This window comes from Botrytis fragariae, assembly GCF_013461495.1.
Source record: "Botrytis fragariae strain BVB16 chromosome Unknown tig00000101, whole genome shotgun sequence".
Taxonomy (NCBI): domain Eukaryota; kingdom Fungi; phylum Ascomycota; class Leotiomycetes; order Helotiales; family Sclerotiniaceae; genus Botrytis; species Botrytis fragariae.
The window spans coordinates 30,867-55,197 of NW_023500996.1; the positions used below are offsets into that span (position 1 = coordinate 30,867).

Consider the following 24,331-nt stretch of genomic DNA (forward strand, 5'->3'; position numbering starts at 1 on the left):
TCTTGCTATCCATTCGCATCTCGCGCTAATCATGTTATCCCATTTCGAGTGAGTTCCAAAATCGTGCCTTCACTGATGTGCCCGGCGTAAACCTCGAGTAAGGATAATCTGATGACGACAGTGAAGATAAATTATCAGCTCACAAACTTCAGTACGCAACCAACAAAGATATCGCCTTTGGATCCCACTTTGTGAACATAGGATTGAATATTGATTCTCACAGAAATATTATCCTTTGATCTCTAGAAAACTTTTAAGGTTCATTTTGATACCGACTTGTCTAGAATTGGAAGGCAAGAGTATTCGTCTGAATCTCAAAAAGAATGGCAGCACCATATTGGGGGCAACTGCCTCCTCCAAAGGTCTCAAGGCAAGGCTCAATTGGCTCTGCTGCAGATCCAAATTCAAGAAAGAACAGTCTACCTGTTGATACAAAAAAGGACCGACTTGCCTCTCAAGATCCAAGACGCAATCGAGAATCGACACAAACAGAAGCTCCTACGATATCTACACAAAGTCCATTTGCTTCTCCGGTTGCTTCAACCTTTCGGGGAGATGGTCTAGTCCCTCGACCTCCATCATTCCCATACGATACTCCCAGCACATCCTACGATAACGATTACTTAGAGAAGAGGAGAAGGCGTGGAGAAAGTCGGAACAAAGACAACCTACGCGAATTCAACCAGGCTACTTCTCCACCAATTGCTGCGAATAAATCTAGAGCACCTCCATCAGGTAGCTATAACGAGCCCGTGGCTAGTGGACCATTGTTCGCGGATCAAACTCCAGCAAGATCGAGGCCAGCTCGCAAATCGGATGGTGCCGACACTATAAAATCTCAGGAAACGAACTGGGAAGTCCTTGGCACATCTTCTTCTATCAGTGAAAGAGATACTATTCAAAGATCTAATACAACTGGTAGAGGCGACAGTAAGGGCTACTCGCGCAGAGGAGGTCATACATCAAGTGGAGAACGGCCTAGACGTAGTCAAGCTTCTGATTCACATACTAGAAAAGCTTCATATTCTGAAGCGGCAGAGGTCCAACGACGGAAGGAGTGGGCATCAGACAGGTCTCCTTTACAAAGATTGGAATTGACCCTTGACAGCATCACTAAAGAGGAGAAGCGAGCACGTGTGGAAGAAGCCGAGCGTGTAATCAAAGAAAAAGAAGGAAAGCCTACACGCACTGTTGAGCAGCCCACACAAAACACAGTCCGCTTCAGAAATCGACCAGTTGCCAAAGCTCCCGAAGGTGGTTTGCAACCAGAAAGGCGACCGGTTATCGCCGAAAGCCTTCCGCGAACTTCAAGTATTAAATCACAAGAAAGCTTCACACGCAGTGGATCTGTCCTGGAAAGGAGACCAATTACACATACATCACCTCCAATTGGTGTTATCCAGGAAAGAAGTCCCATTTCTAGTCGCGATATCGAGAGCACTTCAATCCCACAGCGCACATCCAGTAAAAAGCAAAAGTCTGGGTTACCAGTAGCGGTTGGAGCTGCAGCCGCTGTTGAAACTTCTGGTCCTCTTTACCGAAGCAAAAGCAATAAATTGAGAAAAGATCCACCACCAGATCATTGGAGCCGACGCCAGAGTGGGACTGACAGGCAACCTGAGGACGACGTGCTACCTAGTCTTGCAGCGGGTCAACAAGCTCTGCCACTTCCTCGGAGAGCAACAGAACCCATTTCATCTAGAAACCTGCCGGTTCGTGAACCAGAGTTTCGTGACGAGTCTCCATTCGACTCGGAAGAAGAGACGAGGGGCATCTCCTTTAGGCGGGGACCGAAACGAAAGATGGAGCAATTGACTGGGCAGAATCCATCTTTAAAGCATTCGTCATCTGCCAAATACGATCGGAAAACAAGTTCCATCTCTTCAAAGGATCATGCATATCCACCTATAGCTGATGATGGTTCCATTGATCAAGAGGAGCACCATGATCATCACGATCATCATAATCTTAGTGAAATCTTTCATCACCATCATAACTACGAGCCAGGGAAAGGATTATATGCTCCCTCGCAACGACTTACTGAGTGGAAGAAGGGTGAGAAAGCTTTGCTGGCAGGTGCTTTGTTGGACCTTGAAGACGAAGCAAGTGAAAGTGACATCGGTCCGAAGGGGCCGTGGTGGGAAGCTGGTCACAGCAAGAAACGCTCTGTCAAACAGAAGAAGGCTGAAGCCTATGACGGGGAATATGATGACAATAATGGTACAGTACCTTTAGCTTTTGGTTCCATGGAAGACTGTGCCGGTTGTATTGCTGAGCAGCATCTATCAACTAAAACTCGCAGCTCTACTAGATTTGTTAAGTTGCGACCGAAACACAAATCTGGTTATGCGAGTAAAGTGATTGCTGCGAACCAATCATCTGACAAGCAGAAATCCCCTTCTACCCCCCCTACTCCAGATCATTCACTAACATGTGCAATGCGGGTCATCCGCGTTCGTCCTGATATAGCTCCTACTAGATTTAAACCACCTCTATTCCTAAAGTGCGGACCACTTCTACGTTACCATGGCATACGTTCCGAAAAGACATCCAGTCGTTCAGTGGCTCGTGGCCCTTTGCCAGAACGTGAAGTCTGGAGAGGAAGTGTTATGATTGTGACTCAGGACTCAAGTTCATCCTACGAACTTGCTCCAACTCTAAGACTATTTTTGCAGCCTGTGGATTTGATGCCACCCCCGCCAGCACAAGTCGATGGCCAAGACCTTGCTCCAGAATATATTGACCCTATCGCAGGAATGACTAAAATTGGACGAGATGGTAGGACGCTCTATACTCGTCCTGTTGAACATCTTCCAGAACAGCAAGATCTCTCAAAGATTGAAACAGACGAAGGATTATTTGAGTCACATCGAAGCAATCTTGATGGGGGCGCAGATACGAAACGGGCACGCAAGACACAGCAATATGATGGAGAAAAGGCTGGGAAGTTTAAAGAAGTGCGAGGTTTTCGTTTGCATGCAGACAAGGGGTTCACTTTCTGGAGATTTAACATTGAAGTAGAATTGCGCAGCAAGCAACAAAGAATTGCCTATCGGATCAATCGTGGCCCAGCTACCGGTTTTTGGGTTCCAGCTCGTGGGCAAGCGATGAATATAATGTTCTATAGCTGTAACGGCTTCACCATGGATATTCATCCAAATGATTTTAGTGGACCCGATCCTTTGTGGAGAGATGTTCTGAATACCCATCAAACACAACCATTTCATGTCATGCTTGGAGGCGGTGATCAGCTGTACAACGATCACATGATGCAACGAACGACCCTCTTCAAGGAATGGCTCAATATCAAAAATCCTCTCCGTAAAGAGGCTTTACCTTTTACACCAGAGATGCAGGATGAAATGGAGCATTTCTATCTAGACAGCTATTGTATGTGGTTCTCTCAAGGTCTCTTTGGAGTCGCCAACTCACAAATTCCTATGATCAATATTTTTGATGACCACGATATTATCGATGGATTTGGTTCTTACTCTGATAGCTATATGAAATGTCCGGTTATGTCTGGCTTAGGAAGCGTGGCGTTCAAGTACTATATGCTCTTTCAACAACAAAGTAGTATCGATGAAGGAGAAGATACAGAGCCTAGCTGGATTCTGGGAGCACAGCCAGGACCATACATTCCTGAATTAAGTCGAAGTATCTTCACAGGTCTGGGCCGTGGAATTGCATTCCTTGGCATAGATTGTCGCACCGAACGAATGAATGATGAAATTGTTACGGCTGAAACGTACACGAAGATTTTTGATCGACTTGAGAAGGATATCATCAAGGGTCAGACAAAGCATCTCATTGTTTTACTGGGGATACCGATCGCTTATCCAAGGATGGTCTGGCTTGAAACTCTGTAAGTAAATTTCAGTGGTCTATTCTCAATTCTAACAGATTTATAGCCTCACTTCCAAGGTCATGACGCCTCTAAAGGCCATGGGCCGTGCTGGATTGCTCGGAAAAAGTCTCATGAATCATTTTGATGGTGGGGTGGAAATTCTTGATGATCTTGACGATCATTGGACCGCGGCTCATCATAAGGAAGAGCGAAATTGGTTGATTCAAGAATTACAAGATTTGGCAGCCGAGAAGTCTGTTCGAATCACAATTCTAGGGTGTGTACAACTTTTCATAATGCTCGGAGACAAGGCTAACATAAGCAGTGGTGACGTCCATCTCGGTGCTATTGGCCAATTTTATTCAAATCCCAAATTAAAAATCCCTAAGGATCACGATTATCGTTACATGACAAACATCATATCTTCGGCAATTGTCAATGCACCACCACCGGATATGCTGGCTGATATTCTAAACAAACGTAACAAAGTACATCATTTTGATGCAAACACAGACGAGGACATGATTCCAATCTTCACTCATGATGTGGATGGCAAACCTAGAAACAATAAACGGCTACTCAACCGTCGAAATTGGTGCTCGATACGGGAATATAATCCAGCTCTAACTCGTCCTAGTTCACCAGACGCCACTACTTCATATGATGGCAGTATCTCACCGGTACCTAGACGCGGCCTATTGCGTCGCTTTACTACCAAAGGCCCTTCATATCGTCCCGACGCACCACCCTTATCAAATGCATCATTCTTCAATAGACGCCCGTCATTCTCACGGCCGTCATTATCTTTGTCCCGTCGGAATTCCGCTGAATCTGCAAGACCAGGAAGCCTGAAAAGGACACTATCTTTAACACGAAAGGATTTCACTGGACTTTTCCGACGAAACAGTAAACGCCGAGACTCGGGTGGTATCAATGGATACGGCTCAGAAAGCGAAGACGATCTATCCTACAACCCAAATCTTGATGGTTCAGCAACTATGCGTGGTGGAGCAGGCGACGAATATTATGCGTTTGAAAATGAAGCTCCTCGTGCCACCTCCTACTCTGAAAAACAAGCCGCAACTTCTGTCGCGGGAAGTCAACCACAAGAACCGGTTTTTCAAAGGAACAAATTTCACCGTACTCCAACTGGTTTATCTGAGAAACAAATTCGAAAAGGTAATTACCAAGATATCAATTTGGAGGGTGGATTAGATATCTGTTTGAATGTGGAAGTCAATCAGAAGGATCCAGCGGGTATCACTATGCCGTATAGACTCTTGGTTCCGGCGCTTTGGTATGAAGATGATATGGGTGATGAGGCTGCAAAGAGGAAGAGAGAATATGATTTGATTTTGTGGTTGAAGAAGAAGAGGGCGACCAAGGGACAAAAGGTGGATAATGGAAAGAGACTTGAAACGGCAGGGGATAGTGCGTAGAGAATGGCGATGGGAGTGAAATTGAGGCGAGAGTGGATAAGGAGGAGAGGTAAAAAGGAGATGAGTGATGATGATTACGACGATACGAAGACTAATGGATGAACAATGAAGCGAGCGAGCGAGCGAGCCAGAAAGAAACAAACATTAAAATACCCCCTTTTTGCCGAAAAGTATTTACTATTTTGCTTGGTGTATCTTTTACTCTTTTTAGTTTCTTAACATTCTTTTAATGTTGTGTTACTTAGGATTATTGCTAGGTCTGATTTGGTGGGAGGGGAGTGGGACGGGATTATAAGTTGAGGATGAAAGAGGAATTATCGAAATAGTATGATACTGTGGGTTGATGGATAGATGGATGGAAAGAAGAATGGATGATTTGTTACAAGTGAGATGGACTTTTAGGTCCGAATCGTTTAGGGAGATGGGATGAGATTGGAACTTTTAGGTTCGTGGTTTAATAGATACCTATCTAGGTATACAGAGAGAATGACATGGAAGTGAAGGAAAGTGGGGAATGAATTCATGATATGAGAATTTTTTTTTTTGTGAATTCAGCTGTGAGTTTGGTGATTGTTTTGTGGTAAGATCTGGCTGGGCCAGGCTCTGCTACGGCATGTTTCGTCACAAGATTTGTTTGAACATTCAAGCATACGACTTCAACACCCCTCGATCAGATGAATGTTGGGGGAAACTGCTCTTCCCTTACCCCGCAACTACCACTCATACAATAGTTTCTTTATTATTGATGTGCTATAGTACTATTATTGTGTGATCATTCACATCCTGCGGACTAGAATGTATGCATACGTATATATATACTAGCCACCCTTGGGTATACCCTAATGACCAAACGCCTCCATCTACTATTCCATGCCACGCCATGCCATTCAAAGCAAACATCCAATCTCACTCGTGAGATCAGTCCATACACCAGATCTTTATTCTCCAACATGATGAGAAACGCTAGCTTCCCAATCTCGCAATCATTGTGGTGCATTCTCCTCGCCAGGCGCCAAAACCTTAACGCTTCTTCTCCTTTCAACCACAGGACCACTACTTCCGCCTCCTCCCCCAAAGCCTAATGCAACTCTCACGCCTTCCACAGCCCGACTCTGACCCACCTCCCTGACATCCCTCCTCACGCTCTTTCCTCTATCCCATCTACCCATGCCTCCAAGACCTGCCCCGGCAGTCCGTTCCCTAACCTCTCTCTCCAACTCCCTAGCTCTCTTTTCTTTCCTTTCCTCTACCAATTCGTCTCTCCATTTTCCCTCTAAGCAAGGATGCATACAGCCCTCTAGCGGGCACATTCCCCCACTATACCTATCGCCCTGATCGCCATGCCATTCTCCCATACAAGCTGTATGACCACCGTGTCCACAACCACCACAATACCACCAGGTTTGTGGCCCCTGACTACCTGGTACGTCATCCCCATGCTGACAAATTGGACAATTCATGATTGGATTTCGACAACGGGGACAGGACCATTCCGAGCCAGGGACGAGCGGGTCATTCTCAAGAGGTTTGTTGCACTCTGTGCAGTAGAAGCCGACACTGACTTGTTCCTGTGTAGACGCAACAATCGAAGAGTAGAGCGGAACGCACAGATTTCGGAGAAGAGTTGCTTCGTAGCAGAGCTGCATACTCATAAGTCGATGGTTGTATTGGCGGAGGATGGCTTCAGCATGGATTGGATCAATGACATCAGGAGGAAGGAGACGTCGAAGGAGGAGGACCATTGCAGCTGCGTTCAACGCGCCAGTTTGAGTTTCGAATTCGATAGCGCGTTGAACAAGAGTGGTGGGGTTTAGTGGAGGGATAACAAATTCGGTGTCATCATCGCTGGGCCAAGGAAGGAAATCCGTTTCGATGAGGTTTGGATCGGACGAAACGTTTTCAAAGGCGGATTCAATTGTTTTCGGTGCTGGAGGAACTTTGCGATGTGTTTGGACTGGTGAAGTGACTTTCGGGGCTGGAACTACAATTTTGGGCAGTGCTTCAGATGGATTCTCCATAGATTCTTCGGATGGGCGAGAATTGAGACTCGATGTAGCCTTAGAATATCCAGCAACATTGCCTTCCCAACTAGAAACTCTCTCTCGCAAAGACTCATCTCTCCTCACACTATGAGCATCACTATCCGAACCCCCACCGAGGTATTTGGACTGGGAATCATTTGATGTTGAAAACATTTGGAAACTTTCCCCAGAATCATGACGAATGAGACCCATTCTCTGAGCGTAACTGTTTTGTTCGGAATAGTCTAAACGAAGAGGCTGTTTCTTAGGCGGAACAAAATCGACGGCTGGCTTGAAAGCATCCATACCATAAAAGTCATAACCTTCTACACTTGATGTTGTCTGGTCAGAGGTAAAACTGCCAGTCACTGGCACTGGTATCGGCTCACGAACTGTCGAGGTGACGGATGGTGGAAGTACCAACGTGTCATTTCCTACCATTGGTGTATTTATCGCTTCTGACATTTCTGCAATAGAATCCATAACAGGGCGTACAAGTGGCGTTGCCACGTTTGAAGTGCTTTCGATCTCATCCGCAATGATTGATCTCACGGCCGGATGAACGGCCACTTCATTTGAAGCGGCAAGACGTTGATTCTTTCGGGGCGTCTTTTCATTTGACTCATCCAGTTCATCAATTTTCGTAAAGCTGTCGATACGTTTTGGTCCCGAATCCTTGCGCGAGAGATTCTGCAGTCTGTGCTGGCGATGAAACTCTGCACGTCTAACTAGTAAAAGATCCATTGTGAAACCAAGGAGTCTCCACGTTTGAGCCAGCCGATAATATCTGGCGTACTCGGCACCTTTAGCAAAGTGTTCTATGGTCGCTGAAATAGTGACATTCAAAGGGGTGCTATCGGCTGCTTCAATGGCGTTCTTTGTCAAGTATTCCAAATAACATCTAGACATGTATTGATATTTCGCACGCTTTGGTGTCGAGGGAGCATGGCCAATAGCCATGACTTGTTGGGGTTTATAAACACCAGTAATTTGTACAGCGTCTTCTAGTCTCATCACCCTGCTGTCGGCCATTCCTGTTGGATTTGGTGGAGTAGTGCTTAGGTTCTGTGTCAGTCGTCCAATATGCTGTCCTCGATGATGCTTTCGTCTTCTTGGGCCTAGAAAACTGCCAACAACATCCTCCTCGGAGTCACTATGACTTATAGCAAAAGACGGGGCATTCGGGTGCTGCTGAGAGCTCGAAGATAACTCTGGAGAATTAATAGAAGGTCGAACGCGTTTAGGAGCTTGTCTTTCCTCCATCAGCATCAATACATCGCCTGTAGGAGAGAAAGAAAATGTTGATAAACTTCTACGATCGATAACCTTGGGTGAAAATGCGACATCTGTTTGTACAAAGTGGCCGTCTTTATCAACGCTCCACAAAAGATCTCGAGTGCTCCAAAGTATGCCCGTGGGTGCGCTATTTGACACCTCAATTTCTTTGAATGGCATGGCAGACCTTGCAATATCCCATAGATGTACTGTCGAAAATTGGGCTCTATTGGCGCTGGTGTCATCATAAGAAACAGCAACTTGGGCAACTCTCTTCCCCTGACCCGTGGCTGTCCAACAAGCAGGCCTCCAACAGACATTCAAAATGGGCGCGGGTGTGGTGAAGGAATATCGAGGCCTTTGACCCCTCTCCGACTTTGACATATCCCACACATGACATTGCTGGTCTTTGCCTCCACTTATAATATGATCTCCATCCGGATGCCATGAAATTGAAAAGACAGCACTATTGTGGGCGGTTATCTTCATAATGGGAGCAGATGACTTCCTGAAGTCCCATTTCTGTAAGATTCCAGCATCTGTAGAGCAAGCAAACTCCATGCCATCCGTTGGCGACCATTTCACATCTCTAACAGCATCTGCGTTACATCTATAGGTAGCCACGCTTCGACGCGTGTCACGTAGATCGAAACACTTGACAGATCCATCTTGACTGGCTGATAAAAACCAATTCCCCTTGAATGAATTGATCGCAAGCTTATGAACCTGTCGAGGGTGTTCCTGAATTCGCGCAAGCTCGAATCCTTCTCCTCCTGCGCGATTGAGGTCATAGACCGTTATTCTTCCATTCCCGCCTGCTGTAACTATCGTAGAGCTGAATTGTGTATGAGACCATCGAACGGCCCTAATATTAAGTTGGTCTGAGGTAGCTGCCGTACCATCATGCCCTGTGGGATATGCAGATATCGAGGTGCGAAGATCAATATCCTCTGTAATCTTCGACCCTTCTGTTTTGACGATCTTGAAGACTTTCGGTCCAGCTATAACAGCGCGCGAACCATCCGGCGCGCGACCAAGACATGAAAGTGGTGCGCCGGCTGAATAGACGGTACCCTGTGAAGCAGTCGGTCGGAGTTGAGGCGAGTCATTGTTGGTGTCGGAAACCTCGACAGTAGTAGCAGTTTGACCAAGTAATTTCCTCATTATCTTTCCTTTGTTCATTTTTGCAGGTTGTAATGTATGTCCTCAAGGAGGCATCCTAAATTCGATCCCGAGCAACATTTGAGTAGTGAATAAAATGACGATATTACCTAGGTAGGAATCCAGCACATTGGGTTCTTCTGAACCTTATTATTAGAGACCTTGAAATGGTGCTGAAACTGCCGACCCAAAAAGTTACTAGGCTCACCGCCCGAGGAATGTTACCAATTAACACAAACACAACCAGACACAACACCAAAACAATGCATCATCTTGAGCATCTTCCCGTGTGTCAATTATTCCGTATGTGCCCGTTTTGTATCTTCGTATCTTCGTATCAGCTTGAAAACTTTTTATCTTCTGGACACTACAGTAATTGTGTTACAACATTATGATCTTTTAACCTTACCAGTGCTTCCTGTCTCCAATGAAGATATACGCTTTGGTGACATCTCACGAAGCATCTCACAAAAGGGGGCTATTGCAGTCTCGATGATTAACGGCTAGCTATAAAAATATAATATGCCCATGTGCATTTTGTAACCCGACAAATGCTATCTTTGGCTTCCTCTTTCGCTCTAATTTTACAAGACCTCACTCATACATCACTTACAGAGTACTACCTACCAAACCATTGGAGAACATGGCGGAGTCAAGATCAACTCGACATCATTTTGCGTGTTGACTACCTCGGAGTATTCTTGAATTCTCTCCAACTCTTGTCTCCAATTTCCGACAATGAATTGAGCATCTAGATAGTCTTTGGGGGCTCCTCGTGCGGCCATAACATCCAGTTTGCTCCGCAACAAGTACAAAACATCTAAAGCCTTGAAAGCTGTCTGATGTCCTGATGGACTGGGTACCACGAGAGTCTGTTGATGATTTCGTATATCCCGCGGAGTACCATTTGAGCCTGGTCGATTTGTTAGTACTTATTGCAAGATGAAATCTCATGAGATATCTACCTGGTGCAATTAACTCTACCTCGATGAGTCTTGTTTCTGAACATCCATCGTAATTTGGACCAGTCTTGACAAATATTTTCATTACATCTGCAACAAGTCGAGATTGAGGAATTACCAATCTATCAATGTCAGAATAAGCTCAAGAGTCGAGTGCTCATGGCAAGTTACCTGCTTTCTGGCTCAATAATTTGCCATATTTTCTTCATTGAAGTGTCTACCACGATATCAATATTATTCGTATCACGAGCGCTGCCACAGCACTTAAGGACAAATGCTCCCATTAAAGCATAATCGATGTTTCCCCTTTCTAACAGCCGAATGACGAATTCAGCTGCTGAGATGAGATTATTAATGTGCGGACTGAGTTCCAGCTCATCGTCCGAGTCGTAGTCGACTATATTATATCTCGAAGCCATTTGCGAGTTTTTTTTTTTCCGAAGGATTTGAAGAGGAAAAAAGGCTATAACCCAAATATTGAGATGACTCTCCAAGCGTTGGAATTTGATTGGAGGGTATAGCTGGTAAATGTGTCAAACATCCGCCATTTCATGCATTCGATTTGATGGAGGTCGGGGAGAGATCCTTCTTATCATATAATCCAACGAGATCTGAATCTGAGTCAATCACAAGTTTAAGGCAGGGCAGATGACCTTTTTTTTTCGGCTTTGAAGGAGGTCAAACTTCGGCAAAGGTTCCTCGCTTTGCCATCAGGCAGGTAGGCCAGAAGGTTCTTTAATTGCCCAGTAAAACTGCTCCTTCTAAACAAAACCGTCGATAATGCCTTGCCTCTGTCGATTTTCTGCAGCCTGCCACCTATATTCTATGTGTTGTGTATTACCGCTTTAATTTGTTTTGCAAAATGTGCAATCGTTACTCGCTTTCTGCTCAAATATGTAGCAATGATCAAATCGTCGGTGCAACTACTACTGTTCTTGATGAATGTAAGTATCTTTGATATCATTGTAAGCTTTTTTTTTTGCTCAACCGAAAATCGCAGGATCAACTCATCGTTGGAGTGGTCGTGGCCACCAACAGCCACTTCAAGCGGTCCACCAAGATTACGCGCGATCCTACTGCATATCCAACCACAGCCACAAAATTGTCAAAACTGTCATCTTCTGTTGGTTTCGAACCGACCAAAGCTTTTTCCTGTGTAAAATTGTGTTATTGAATGGGTTTAGATGAGTGCCGCGTGCGTTTCAGCATTCAACAACGCCATCTTCTGCTGGCCCGCCAATCTTGAGCCCCAATTCAAGAAGGCATCTTTTGAAGGTCTGGATTCTAGGTCTTACGCATGGTTTTAGTATGGTCATTACGAGATTCTGCAGTAACCACAAACCAGATAATGGTTATGACCAAGGCCGGAGTCCTGTCTTCTCACCAAAGAGATAATGCAAGCATTCCCCCAACTCCCCTTCCAGCATGTTTCATGCTTCCCTGTTCCAACTTTGATCGGCAATCGATGATGTTTACTACAGGTTGATTTACTCTTGTTTGATTGATGAGCGAGAAATACTCTCCGTACCACCTTTATTTATGTTTTCATACAAAAGTCGACCCCCTGATACAGATTTCAAAGACAGGTAAATGTGGCTGGCTCGACCTGCTGCCAAAGTGTTGTGGAAAAGGCATCAGAAGAAAAAGCGCCGAAAGAAGAACAATCCAAGTTATTCTGCTTCAAAGAAACAACCTAAAAGCAGTCGAGATCGTTGGTGGTCGGGCAAGGGACAAGATAGCCCTCGAGATCAAAGATGGTGGTCAGAGGCAGGGGCAAAGATAACTCCAGAAGAAAAGGCAATGGAGATGAGAAGTTTAGCAGACAAAGCATCGAGATTGAGGAGACAAGATGCAGAATTCGCCAAGGAAAAGGAACGATTTGAGGAGAAAGCCCACGTCGCCAAGAATGACCAGAGAGAAGCTGCGGAAGTGTTAAGAGAGAAGCACAGGGATGTAAAAAGAGATGAATCGGAATTGAGGAGGCGTGAATCGGAATTAAGAAGGGAGAAATCTCAATTGAAAGCAAAATATGCGGCAATTCGAGCGAAAGAAGAGAAAGTCGAAGATGAAAAGGCGACAATTCGAGAAGAGAAGAGAAATCTTCGACTTGCAAGGGAAAGATTGATGGAGTATAGCGAAAGAGTGAGAGAAACAATCGACAGGGCGGTGGACTATGTGGGTGGGTACCATGAAGAAGACGAGAAGTTGCCGACGAAGCAACTGTGGATTCGACGAATATTGTTCATGTTTACGGGCTTTCCTATTATCGGTTTATATTGTAAGTCCATACCACTTTATTGACCAACATACGAGGTGGGTTGCTAACAAATGTGCAGTCGTCGTTTTGACGGGATGCATGGCCAATAACGTGATATCCCGAGCCTTCTTTACCATCAACGTATTTAGCGGCGCATCTGACGAGTTCATCGTCCCGAATTTTCGAGTTGGTTATTTTGGTACGTAAACATTTTACACACCCGTTATATATACACAGACACATACATATATATCCCAATCATTACTAACCTAACCTCAGGAGTCTGTGCTATCATCCCTAGTACAGGTAAAGACGTCTGCACACCCAATTTTCCCTACGGTCGAACCGCCAGCAGCGCTGCTGCCATCGTGCAAGCCGCACTCTTCAAGGGAAGCACTGACACGTCTACCGCGGAAAATATCGAACTTGCAGTCGGTATTCAACAAAAACTTCTTCCTCTAATCCTCGTGCCTTTCTTTGCTTTCAGTATTGGAGTCCTCTGGACGATCTGGACTCTTCCTACCTCCAAAATGGCATCCGCGATATTGCAGTGGAGCGCGGGTAATATGATGAGTGCAGCGGGGAGTATTAGTACTGCTGGGGGAGCAATTCAGTTTGTCACGAGTAGGAGCACGGGGCAACAGATTAGTAGGGGGTTCCGTTGCAGATTGGACAGTATGTGATTGCGTTGGGGTGTTTGGGGTTCGCGGCTATGGTGGGGTATATTGATAAGAGGGGGAGGAGGAAGGCGCACGAGGGATTTAAAATGCAGTTCCAAGTGGAGGGATTTAAAGTGTAATGAAGGGGTCGCGTGCAGAGTGTAGGAATTTGAGGAGTTGCTGTAACGAGTATGGGTTCTTGTAAGTTAATTGTTGGATAATTTTTTCGATGGAGCACTGCGTCTATCTTTCTTTCTTTCTTTCTTTCGATGGAGGAGATTTTGTATCTGTAGTTGTATTTTAGTCTAGTTTGATCGAGTTTGATTGAGTTCTTTCGATTTTGCTCTTGTTTGCATATCTGGTCCGTAGCACAGTCAAGAATCGTATCAAGTAGATTTCTCAATCGCAGATTACCTTTCGATACTTTGCTTTCAGAAACATTCTACGGCTACGTATCATCGTAACCCAAGTCTTTTCGACATCTCTCTCATACTTGATCTCATAACTAAGAATTTGCAGAACCGCGCTTCCTACCAAACACTCAATGTTTCTGCTACTATTGTTCAAGCAAGATCAAATCTCCAGGTGAATAACGAAGATGCGCAACATAAACAAATACCCCAACTTACTTTGATCAACACCTATGGATTAACACACCACACAGGTGAATAGCGAGGTATGCAACACAAACATACACACTTTTACTCTCACCAACAAACAACACGGGTGAATAGGTCATGAGATATGCAACAAGAGCATCTCCTACCTACACTAAACCAATCTCTTGTGATTATTTGACAATTCTTGGATATACGTCATGCATTCACACTGGTAGTATATTTCACTATCCTTCCTATACCCAGTGTAGATGAATATCACGATATGCAACATATACGTTTTACCTGCAGAGCTCTTTCTCTGTCTTTGTTTTTGTTTTTGTTTTTGTTTTTCTGATCTCCATTTTCTGCTTTATGTACGAATAGTAAATGATGTTTGTTAGAATTAGTAAATGGTATTAGATATGCGATAGAACTATGTATGTATGTATGTACCATATATATTCATGAACTTCACTCAGACTTCACATCATACATCGACTTGGATTGAACATTGATATTCGAGTTATGCGATGCGAGGCATCTCTCCTGAAATAGATATAGTGTGATATGTAATAAGTATGTGTGTAATAAGCAACACGGGTGAATAAAATGCGATATGCAACAGAACGATATAGTTCTTCGTCATTGTGGGATTCATATGTGATAGATAAACTCATACCTCATATGACAGGTACACGAAGGTGAATGTATAGATATGCGACACGGCATTTATCGATCCTCTATTCGTACCTACGTTCTAATGAATATGAAGGTAAGTGAATGAGATGCGATATGCAACAGAAAGATGGAGGTCTCCTTTATTGGTGGATGTGTATAGAAGGCAGATTTAGACATATGTGATATGAGATTTAAGGTGTATAGAGAGAGAGATGCAATATGCAACGAGAGATCTAGCGCTTCCAAAAGTGTGTGTACGGGTATCGAAGTAAGAAGAGAGGAAGCTGGAACTTAGGTAGGTAGGTAGGTAGGTAGGTAGGTAGCAAGACATGCAACGAAGTATAGTGATTTCTGAGGAATAGAAATGAGGTGTAATAATTAGTATGATATGATGTTTATAAGTGTATGATGTATTGTTGGAAAGTATCTCTTTTCTTGAATGATATATGCGTGTTGACTCGATGATGATTCGATGAATCATAAAATATGCGGACAAAGTATAGTGATTCAGAAGGGGAGGAATCAAATATACCTAGGTAGCTACGTATATATTCTACCTATGAATAAATGACTTGATAAGTGACGAGAAACACGCGGGAGAATCGAATACGATATGCAACAAACAAGATTTGCTCCTTTTCAAACCGTACATTCACATCTGCACCTACTCTAACAAGCAGGACGACAAGGTGAATGCTAGATATCTAATCGAAAAGATACATACCCAAGTAGGTATATATCAGAGAACCTTTGAAAAAAGAATAAGTATACCTACCCAAGTACCTAGTAGCTACTTCATTGATTGATATACGAAGATCTCGAGTGAATTGTCTAAGATATGCAACAAGACGTGTAGATCTACTGAGTTGATATCAATAATATCTAGGGAGGTATGAATAGAGTAACCAAGGTGAATACTAAGACATGCAACAGAAAACCTCATGGCGGTATTTGAGAAAGAATGACGAGTTGGTGAATAGTGAGATATGCAACATGTTGAGGATGTAGGGAGAAGGGGCGAATGTGTATATTGTGGCGAGAAAGAAATGTATGTGTGTACAAAGTAAGGAAGGGAGGAAGGGGCAGGCATGATATGAGGTACTAGGTAACTTCCTTCTTGGAGAAATCTCTGATGTGATGTATACAATGTGACGACGATGATGAAAAAGAGAGCATATACCTATCTATCACAGTATCGTATATTTTGGATCCCATACCAACTCGAGGATACCTAGATACCTACACAACCAACCTAGGAATTGCCGATTCTCATCAGCATAGGTATGTAGTAGGTATACGTCACCAAAACCACCAATCAATCAATCAATCAATCCATCAGAATCGATGCAATCAATACGACCTCATCTCCCCTGGAAACAATTCACAGTTGACAATTCATCACGATTCACGATGAATCGATGTTGATGTCGATGTCAAAATCCAAAATCCGAAATCCAAAATCCAAATCCATCAAACTCCTTCCCGACACACAAACCCAAACCATAAACCCCGTGACCCTTTCCCTCATTCTCATTACCATTGCCCGATCCACCCACAAGCGCACCAACAGACAAACCATCGAAAAACCATCGATCCATCGAACCGATCACTCCCTCCTTCCCTTCCCCCAAATCTCGATGTTCGTGCACCTCCGAAGTCGTCACACAAAAATTATCCATCGACCCAGACCAAGCCGGTCAGGCAGGCAGGCATCAATGATCTCAAGTCCCACCTAATCCAACCACCAGCGTCATCGGCCTCCATCCATCTCATCGCATCTCAACCATCATCATCCATCCATGCCTCCCTCAATCCTCATCCGATCGTACGATGTGATGAATACCCGGTGTGAAAATAACATCCAATGACACCATCACGATTCAATCCATCACCCCTCATCAGCAATTCAATTAAATTATTTTCATCGACGATGTCAGACATGCAACAAATCTCAATATCCCCCATCCCCCTATTCCACTTCCCAGATTTCTTCAAACAAGCCCTGGAAAATATGCCAAATGTTGGGAAGAATCTCATCTCCAGCCCGTGAAATCGCGATCTCGGTGATGACTAAGCAATCTTCTTCCTCCCCAATGAATGTTCTTCGATCCTCGCTTCCCTCACTCCTTGGCATTTCTGTCAAAGAAGATCTGAAAGAAGTGCTCTGCATCGAGAATTCGCCCTGTGTGTTGGGATGAAGAGCTATGCATCGATGTATCTATGTATATACACACATCGAAAAGAACATCATCACAAAAGCAAGATCGCGATGCACATTTTCCAGACATGCAACAAATGCCACACGCGAAGAATAAATTAAGGAGGAGGAATTCTTTTGTTGCATGTCTATAATTCTTTCATCGCGATGGGAGATTCGTTTGATGCATGTCCGGCTTCTTTTCTTTTCTATCACCTCTCCACCTACATAAGTATTATATGTCATGTGAATTATCGAATGTGGGGATTTAAGCATTTCAGACATGGAGACTAATTTTTAGTTGAGACGTTGGATTTTGTTCCATTCGATAGGTATGCACGTACATCTGTATAAACAGAAGGCTTATCTCAGCCTTGTGAGTGTACTACAAGTACATACGTGTATGCATGTATGGAGGATGATATACTCACTCGATTGCAGAGACGAGTATTATATTAAGATTCACACATTACCACGATGGTGATGCGGTCCAGATTGAGGATATTTTGTAGCGTCTCAAAGTCAATCTCTTCATAATGTAGAATCAAAGTATTGACGATCACAGAAAGATGATTTGGATACCGCTTGATTTGGCTCGAAGAGAAAAGGGGTTGAGCTAATGATCAAGACAAACCAATACGCTTTATACACATCATATCGACATGCTTATACCTGCCTAGCCAGGACCATCCATAAACAACTTTTCATTTCCACTACAATTGTTGATATAAAATACTTGGAAATTCTCATCTAGCATATATCAAAGTCAAATCGCTTACTTTCATTCCAAGTAAGTATCTATCTGACAAGTAGCTCTACCCACCTTTTGCGCAATGCGATATCCATTGCAACTATATCACTGATTGTTCTACAAGCACGAGAGATCATAGATGGTAGATCAAAGTAGGTGTTGACTAATCTCCAATCTCGTATCCCGCCTATACTATACTAAAGGGTGTAGAACGACGTCGAAATATAGCAAAAGATCTTTACATTACACAAACACTGCTTCCCAAGAGCCCGGTCTGTGCTTGCGATAAGCAACAAAACAACATGTCGAAGGGTTTTCAACATGTGACTTATTTGTGTAGATGTTTCGCCAAAGCATGCGAACCCAACAAGTTGTATCGAAAAAGGTGTTGGAAGCATAGCGAAAGCATGAGTATATGAAGCAGACACAACACGACAAACCTTTTCACCTTCACACAAACAACTCTTCAACAATGCGGTCTGTGCTCTAGACATGCAACAAAACCACATGGCAACAAAATGGGTAGTATGTGATCCGTGCTTGACATATGCAACCATGATCTTGAGTCTTACTCAGCTGTTGGGAGGGAAAGGTTTATTGAATAAATTTGGAGGTTATGAATAGAGCATCGAGGTATCGCCTGGTGCATGAAGGGGGGCACCAGAGGCCGCGCAACAGGGAAGGTAAATGACTTGAAGCAAGAGACATTGGCAACCAAAAATCGAACAGTGCTCAAATGAATTTTGTGAAGGTGCAATAAAGAAAAAGAAATTGCTTTCAGTAGGTGCTTGGATGACGAGTGTAATGAAACTTCAAATAGAGAGACTTATCGTCTCGCTAGTGAGGCTGATGAGATACTGTAGATAATCGGAAAATAGATAATGTGCGCAAAGGCCAACGACGAGAAGCAAGGCCTGTAAAGAAAATGCAAAATTCTTCAGATGGGGCAGATGAACATACTTATATGTTTACACATTTTCACTATCCACGAGTTCTCCCCTCAAAACTTCCTTTTCTTTTTAGCTGGCGCCTTACTTTTGCTTCCAATTCCTTCTTCAAAATCGCTCTCTTCTTATCAGCCCGTTCCTCAGAAGTCTCTCTTGGCGGTGGAGTTTTTTCTTTCGATTTCTCTGTCTCTATCGTCAATGCTCTTTCCCTTCCTCTGCTCACTTCATCAGGAGTATCTTCTCTCTGACTAGCGCCCCCAGTAGCAGCCTTCTTCCCACCGATCGTACCCAGCTTCTTCTTTGGTGACACTGAATTCTGAGAGTCGATTTCAGGTATTGTTACTGTCCCCTTCTTCTTTCCGCCGATTTTGCCGAGTATGCCTCTTTTGGGTCGCACCTTAGTAGCCTCAGGTTCAGCGATTGGCTCCGGATCCGGCTCCGACTCCGGTTCAGGAGAAGGCGACGGAGCTTTCTTTCCGCCTATCTTCCCAAGCTTGCCTTTCTCAGCTGGCGAAGTTTTCGGGGTCTGATGTCGTTTTGGTGGTGAAGAGGATGGTGCGTCATCATCCGTGGTATCATTATCATTATAATTATCATCAATTGCATTCGTAGAGTGTAAAATTGCTGGTATAGGTTCGTCATCTTCAGTGGCATCATCTGCGTTTTCACTTGGAGGAGTTGGTGTTGGAACTTTGCGTTTCGTACCCAATTTGACAAGGGGTTTCACTCTTGGTGGGCTTGGGCTTGGGCTTAGTGTTCTATCGGGACTTGGTGCGCGAGCTTGCGAAATAGACAGATTATCTGGAACGCTCGAGCGTTGGGATGGAGCATCGAGATCATCATCATCATCGTCTTCTTCTGTAGAATCGTCCATTGAAACATCCGGCTTGGCCTTAGGTCTCGAGAGGTGAGGTGGTGTTGATTGTACTTGAAAATCATCCTCGGACTGTGTGTGTTCTTGTTGAATCCTTCTCCTTGATAAACCTGTCGCATTTATCGCAGGCTTGCTCCCAGATGTACCTACCCTCTTGCCCTGCATATTTTTCCACCAATTGTAGTTCCGATCCTCTTTGTCGAATCTGTCCGCCTTGGAGAGATTCGGACTTATATCATTGCCACCGAACACATTGTGCAATAACTCCCACTTATCGTCCGGTTTATCAGATTCCGACTTCTGCTTCCAAGCTTCTACGTCGAAAATCTTCAATCCTTGGATCTTCTCACTAGCCTTCTTCCTGTCGATTTTTTTCCCCGGTCTTCCTGCAACCTGATGGAATATTATACCTAGGTCATTCCCTTGATTTTCCAAAGTATCCACCAATTTCTGGATAACCGCATCTTTCTCCTCAAGCAGCTCCACTAGCTTCTCGACTTCCTTTTTCTTTTCTTGTAGCGCGATTAAACTGGGAATAAGCAACTTGTCGACTGTTTCTTTCGGCGTTTGTAAGGCCAATTCGTAACGCCATTCTAAGTCCTTCAATCCACCAGGTAGTGGGATCGTAACATGGAGAAGTAGACTTGGTGAGAGGTCATCTCCAATTTCCGGCCCGACTTGCAGAGATAGACTAGTATCAATTCCTCCTGCAAGACCAAGTCTGATCTTTTCGAGAAATATCGATAACTGGTCCTCATCCTCACTTGGATCGATACTGGTATTCCCTTCTCTGCTTCGTTCGATTATCGCATCGCGATCTACACTTTCGACCCACGTATTCGTTAAATCGCTCAGTTGGACTAGGTACGAATCATCGTTGAATTCGGATGAGATGAGAAAGGGGGGTAGTTGTGCGCCAGCAGAGCTAGAAAGTTTGAGAGGTCTCCAGGCGGCCATTCTCGCAATTGTATATTTAAATTGTCGTAAAGCTCCGAATAGCGCCTCAAATAACGCGACACGGTCGCAATCGAAAAAGGGTCATCGATACTACAGTAGAGAAATAATATATGAACACAAAATATTTTCAAGACGGTGTCATGACATTGAATTCCTCAAAGAGCGTGCAAGGTGACGCTGTCTTTGAATGTTGAAATCCAAGGTCTTAGCTACTAGGCAACATTCACAAATGATTGACGCCGGGAATAACACTGAGAAATTATTCTTATTTCCAGTCGATGGAACTTTTTCAATTTTACGCTAAATTCATGGAGATGGTTGTAAACTGAACTGTCTTTTTTTCAGATATGCAACAAATCGATCTGATGGCATTAATCACGTGTTAATTCACCGCTTCCCGGCAGAACGTTGGTCATTAGTTGCATTGGATCTAATCTTCAAGGTCAACTCTACAACTTAAGTATATGTACAAGAGACGCTGACCCCAACAGTTTGGGGAGCGTTATTTATTATACAGAATATCATAACCATATATTTGTTCCGTTTCCAACACAGCATATAAAAATCTTCTCTATCTTTTCGAGTGTAGCGAGGTCTGGGAGTCTGGGGGCTTGCCTCCATTTGAAGAAAGATTGAAGAGGAAGAAGAAGAAGTGTATTTATTATATATCTGATAATAGATATCTAACGGATTAAACTTTGTTCATCTTCTTATGTTAAATTCCTTCTTGGAAGTAGAATTGTGCACTCCGTGGACAACTGAAGCTAAGGAGCAGTACCTCTTTGTTTCAAAGCGCAACTTCATTGCATCTGCCCTCCTCAGCATTATTTCACCGGCTATATCAAAAGGTGTTTCGATAGACTCTGTTTCAGTTACATCGTGGGCGAAATATATCTTTTCTGGTTTCATTGAGATCAAAGAATCCGCGATGAGAAAGTGGCTTGATTTTGCAATTCATGCCATGATAAGACAACACAAACTTTGAGCATAAGCAGCATGATTGCACCATATAATATCGCATATGTCCATATAGTCCAGTTATATTTACCACCACGCGCTTTTTTACAATGGTATAAAAGCCACACAAGTAATTTTGGGGTGGTAGTCCTTCTCGTATCTCGTCTGGTGAACAACACACGAAGTGAACATGACAGGATTGTAAAGATATAGTGGAGTCGCAAATAGATTACGAATGTATTCTCTGGGAGTGTTGACACTAGTATTTAGAGTATAAGCAGATTGACTAAGGTATATATAGAGGATACTTACACAAATTCAACGGATTATTAGAGCGGGAATTTGCTGTTGATGGTTATCTACACACTCCAAACTGTTTTTTATTTATTTATAATCTCTTACTCTTTATACTTTATCAATTTTGTTTATGCTTATTGTCTCATAGTATGCAAATCGTATTTTTTGTTTCATTTATCAACTTCCTACTTATCATAATATATAAAATTCCTATTATTCTAATCTCATTGGACCAAAACCTCTTTTCCTTTTTCTTTTTTCTTTTTTCTTATATTCTTATATTCTTATGTTCTAATTTATAGATAGTTAGAAACCCCTTAATAATATAAGCTATTAAAACCTAGAATATTATTCTTAACCTTTCTATATATATCTCTAATACTTACTCCAATTGTTCTTTTTACTTTTATATTTCTAATAACGCTTCTGATAAGCTTGGCATCTATCACATGAGCGAGCCCCTCGCTAGTCTATCTTGTACCAATCGCAGACGGTACACGATAAGAAGTTACATCGTATCTCGTATCGTGAAGTCACGGGGCCAGCTGTGCCGTTCGTGTGCACCCGCAGCCCTAGTTGGATCCCTGGTTTATGGGCCGAATGGCTGCTTGGGAGATACCCCTGTCGTCTAACCTATACTAATCGACTGCGCGAAATACCTCTGTTCTGAATGGGCTGGATGGAATGCACATATGCATTGACAATCATATTAGCATCATCATCGTACCAGTTTCTTGAAATCGCTTCTGGAGAAGTACTTTGTATTGTTGTTGTTAATAGGTTGAGTAGAGGACTAGTATGTGTATACCCCTAAACGTAAGCAGACTAGCGCCAATATCGATGGGTGATGAGAGACCTTCCTGTTTCGATGTTGGATCTTTGCTAGCCGGTGGATGGTAACAAAATACCTTCTTTTCCAGACACCGAGTCTTATTGACCATTGTTTGATAGCAATAAGCTATGCTTTCACCATCCTAATTAGAATCTGATAATCGCGCAAATGAACAATTATGAGGCGATGGTTGCGAAGTTTGCGAGTGAGCAAACATAGAAGTGAGAGTGGGAGAGAATTGTTGGGGTGTGTGGTGTTTTTATCTCTTGAAGGAGGGTATGCATTTTGTGTATTGCATCGGGACGGCGTTTTCGAAATTCGTGTGAATCCTCAATAGTGGAACTAGAGCAATCAAATCACGTCGCGCAGAGTAGGCAGAGAGTCAACAGTGCTGCTCTAACCCCAGAAGCTCCGCTACAAAGGCTTTAAACTTATGAAAAAAAACCGTCGACAAAAGACGACTCTTCGTGCCCTCAGACATAGGCTTTGTGTAGTGTAGATCGATGCTTCTGAGGGCTTCCTTACAACCTACATGCTCCTAAATTTCTGTGACGATTCGTCACCAGAATGCCACGTGACAATTCTTAGTGTATATCCCCTTAGATGTCAACTTGGAGCGTCTTCGCTTGACGAGGATCGTATTAATCAATCAGATTGTTACTGTCAGGATTCCTGAGATTTGATCAAACATCCGTGTTCATTTTCGAATATCAAATCCAAGTAACAACATTTCTATCTGCATGTAATTAACTTTATGACTACTATCAATATCTTTAGGAGACACTCTACCGAATGTAGGTAATTTCGAATGATGAGAACCGAGCATAGCGTGTTCGCTTACGTCAGACACTAGATCGCATTTCGATTATTAATTTTATGGAATGAAATCATTAATTTAAAAAAATCTAATACTATAATCAATCGACGAATACCTAGTTAAACCACTCCGCTTGCTTATGCCTGACTATGAGAGGGTGTCTTTGAGACCCCCGAACTTCAAGATTATGTTTGAGGACCCAAAACATGGAATGTCATTCGGGGTTATTATCGAAGTTTAAGATATAGTAATTACCAAAGCAAAGTGGTTTCTAATGTGTTCGAAATGCGGGGGCGTGGATTAGTACAGTATGTCATTCACGAGAGGCCGAATCTTTTTTAAGATATTTCATCAAAAGATTAAAGCGGGTATCCGCTTGCAGGGGTGTCGAAGAGGCTGATGCTAAAATCTGACATCTTTGGCTTGTGGATACGAATGATCTAGCTGCTCAAGCTTTGATCAAGACAATTAAAGGCAAGTCAAGCCGATTACTTCAGTTGTATATGCTTTTGCTTAGTTATTTTTACTTCATTATGGCAAAATATCTAGTTATAAGCAATATTTTTATAGCAAATTGACTTTATACAAATTTTCAATCCAATGTTCAAAACTCTTTCAGATGCTATAGACCAGCAAACTTGAAGTCCTATTGCCTGCATTGGAATGTCATCAAGAGCTCGTATTCATAATCCTATATCCCCTTTCTGTAGGGAGGATGTCACCTATACATTGCTGATCCCCCTTCTTATAAGCAAAGATTCCATAGGCCAAGTTCACAACACGTAAAACGGTATTACGTGGTTA

General features: G+C 43.3%; 6 protein-coding genes across 6 annotated transcripts; 2 read left to right on the plus strand and 4 right to left on the minus strand.

Moving 5' to 3' along the window:
• Positions 1-323: 323 nt before the first annotated feature.
• On the plus strand, positions 324-5,286 carry Bfra_008634 (uncharacterized protein; the record flags this gene model as incomplete). Its single annotated transcript, XM_037338992.1, has 3 exons — positions 324-3,865; positions 3,912-4,124; positions 4,170-5,286. 3 exons carry the CDS (start codon positions 324-326, stop codon positions 5,284-5,286), a joined length of 4,872 nt encoding a protein of 1,623 aa, XP_037190558.1.
• A 983-nt stretch (positions 5,287-6,269) lies between these two features.
• Bfra_008635 (putative wd domain-containing protein) lies at positions 6,270-9,764 on the minus strand (the record flags this gene model as incomplete). Its single annotated transcript, XM_037338993.1, has 1 exon — positions 6,270-9,764. One exon carries the CDS (start codon positions 9,762-9,764, stop codon positions 6,270-6,272), a length of 3,495 nt encoding a protein of 1,164 aa, XP_037190559.1.
• Positions 9,765-10,366: 602 nt separating this feature from the next.
• Positions 10,367-11,124, minus strand: Bfra_008636 (uncharacterized protein; the record flags this gene model as incomplete). Its single annotated transcript, XM_037338994.1, has 3 exons — positions 10,367-10,656; positions 10,709-10,827; positions 10,877-11,124. 3 exons carry the CDS (start codon positions 11,122-11,124, stop codon positions 10,367-10,369), a joined length of 657 nt encoding a protein of 218 aa, XP_037190560.1.
• A 130-nt stretch (positions 11,125-11,254) lies between these two features.
• On the minus strand, positions 11,255-11,669 carry Bfra_008637 (uncharacterized protein; the record flags this gene model as incomplete). Its single annotated transcript, XM_037338995.1, is given in 3 exon segments — positions 11,255-11,358; positions 11,390-11,528; positions 11,547-11,669. 3 exon segments carry the CDS (start codon positions 11,667-11,669, stop codon positions 11,255-11,257), a joined length of 366 nt encoding a protein of 121 aa, XP_037190561.1.
• Positions 11,670-12,295: 626 nt separating this feature from the next.
• Bfra_008638 (putative reticulocyte-binding protein 2) lies at positions 12,296-13,645 on the plus strand (the record flags this gene model as incomplete). Its single annotated transcript, XM_037338996.1, has 3 exons — positions 12,296-12,983; positions 13,042-13,161; positions 13,242-13,645. 3 exons carry the CDS (start codon positions 12,296-12,298, stop codon positions 13,643-13,645), a joined length of 1,212 nt encoding a protein of 403 aa, XP_037190562.1.
• Positions 13,646-18,827: 5,182 nt separating this feature from the next.
• Positions 18,828-20,624, minus strand: Bfra_008639 (putative xlf family protein; the record flags this gene model as incomplete). The annotated part of the gene is made up of 1 exon (XM_037338997.1): positions 18,828-20,624. One exon carries the CDS (start codon positions 20,622-20,624, stop codon positions 18,828-18,830), a length of 1,797 nt encoding a protein of 598 aa, XP_037190563.1.
• Between the last annotated feature and the right edge of the window lie 3,707 nt (positions 20,625-24,331).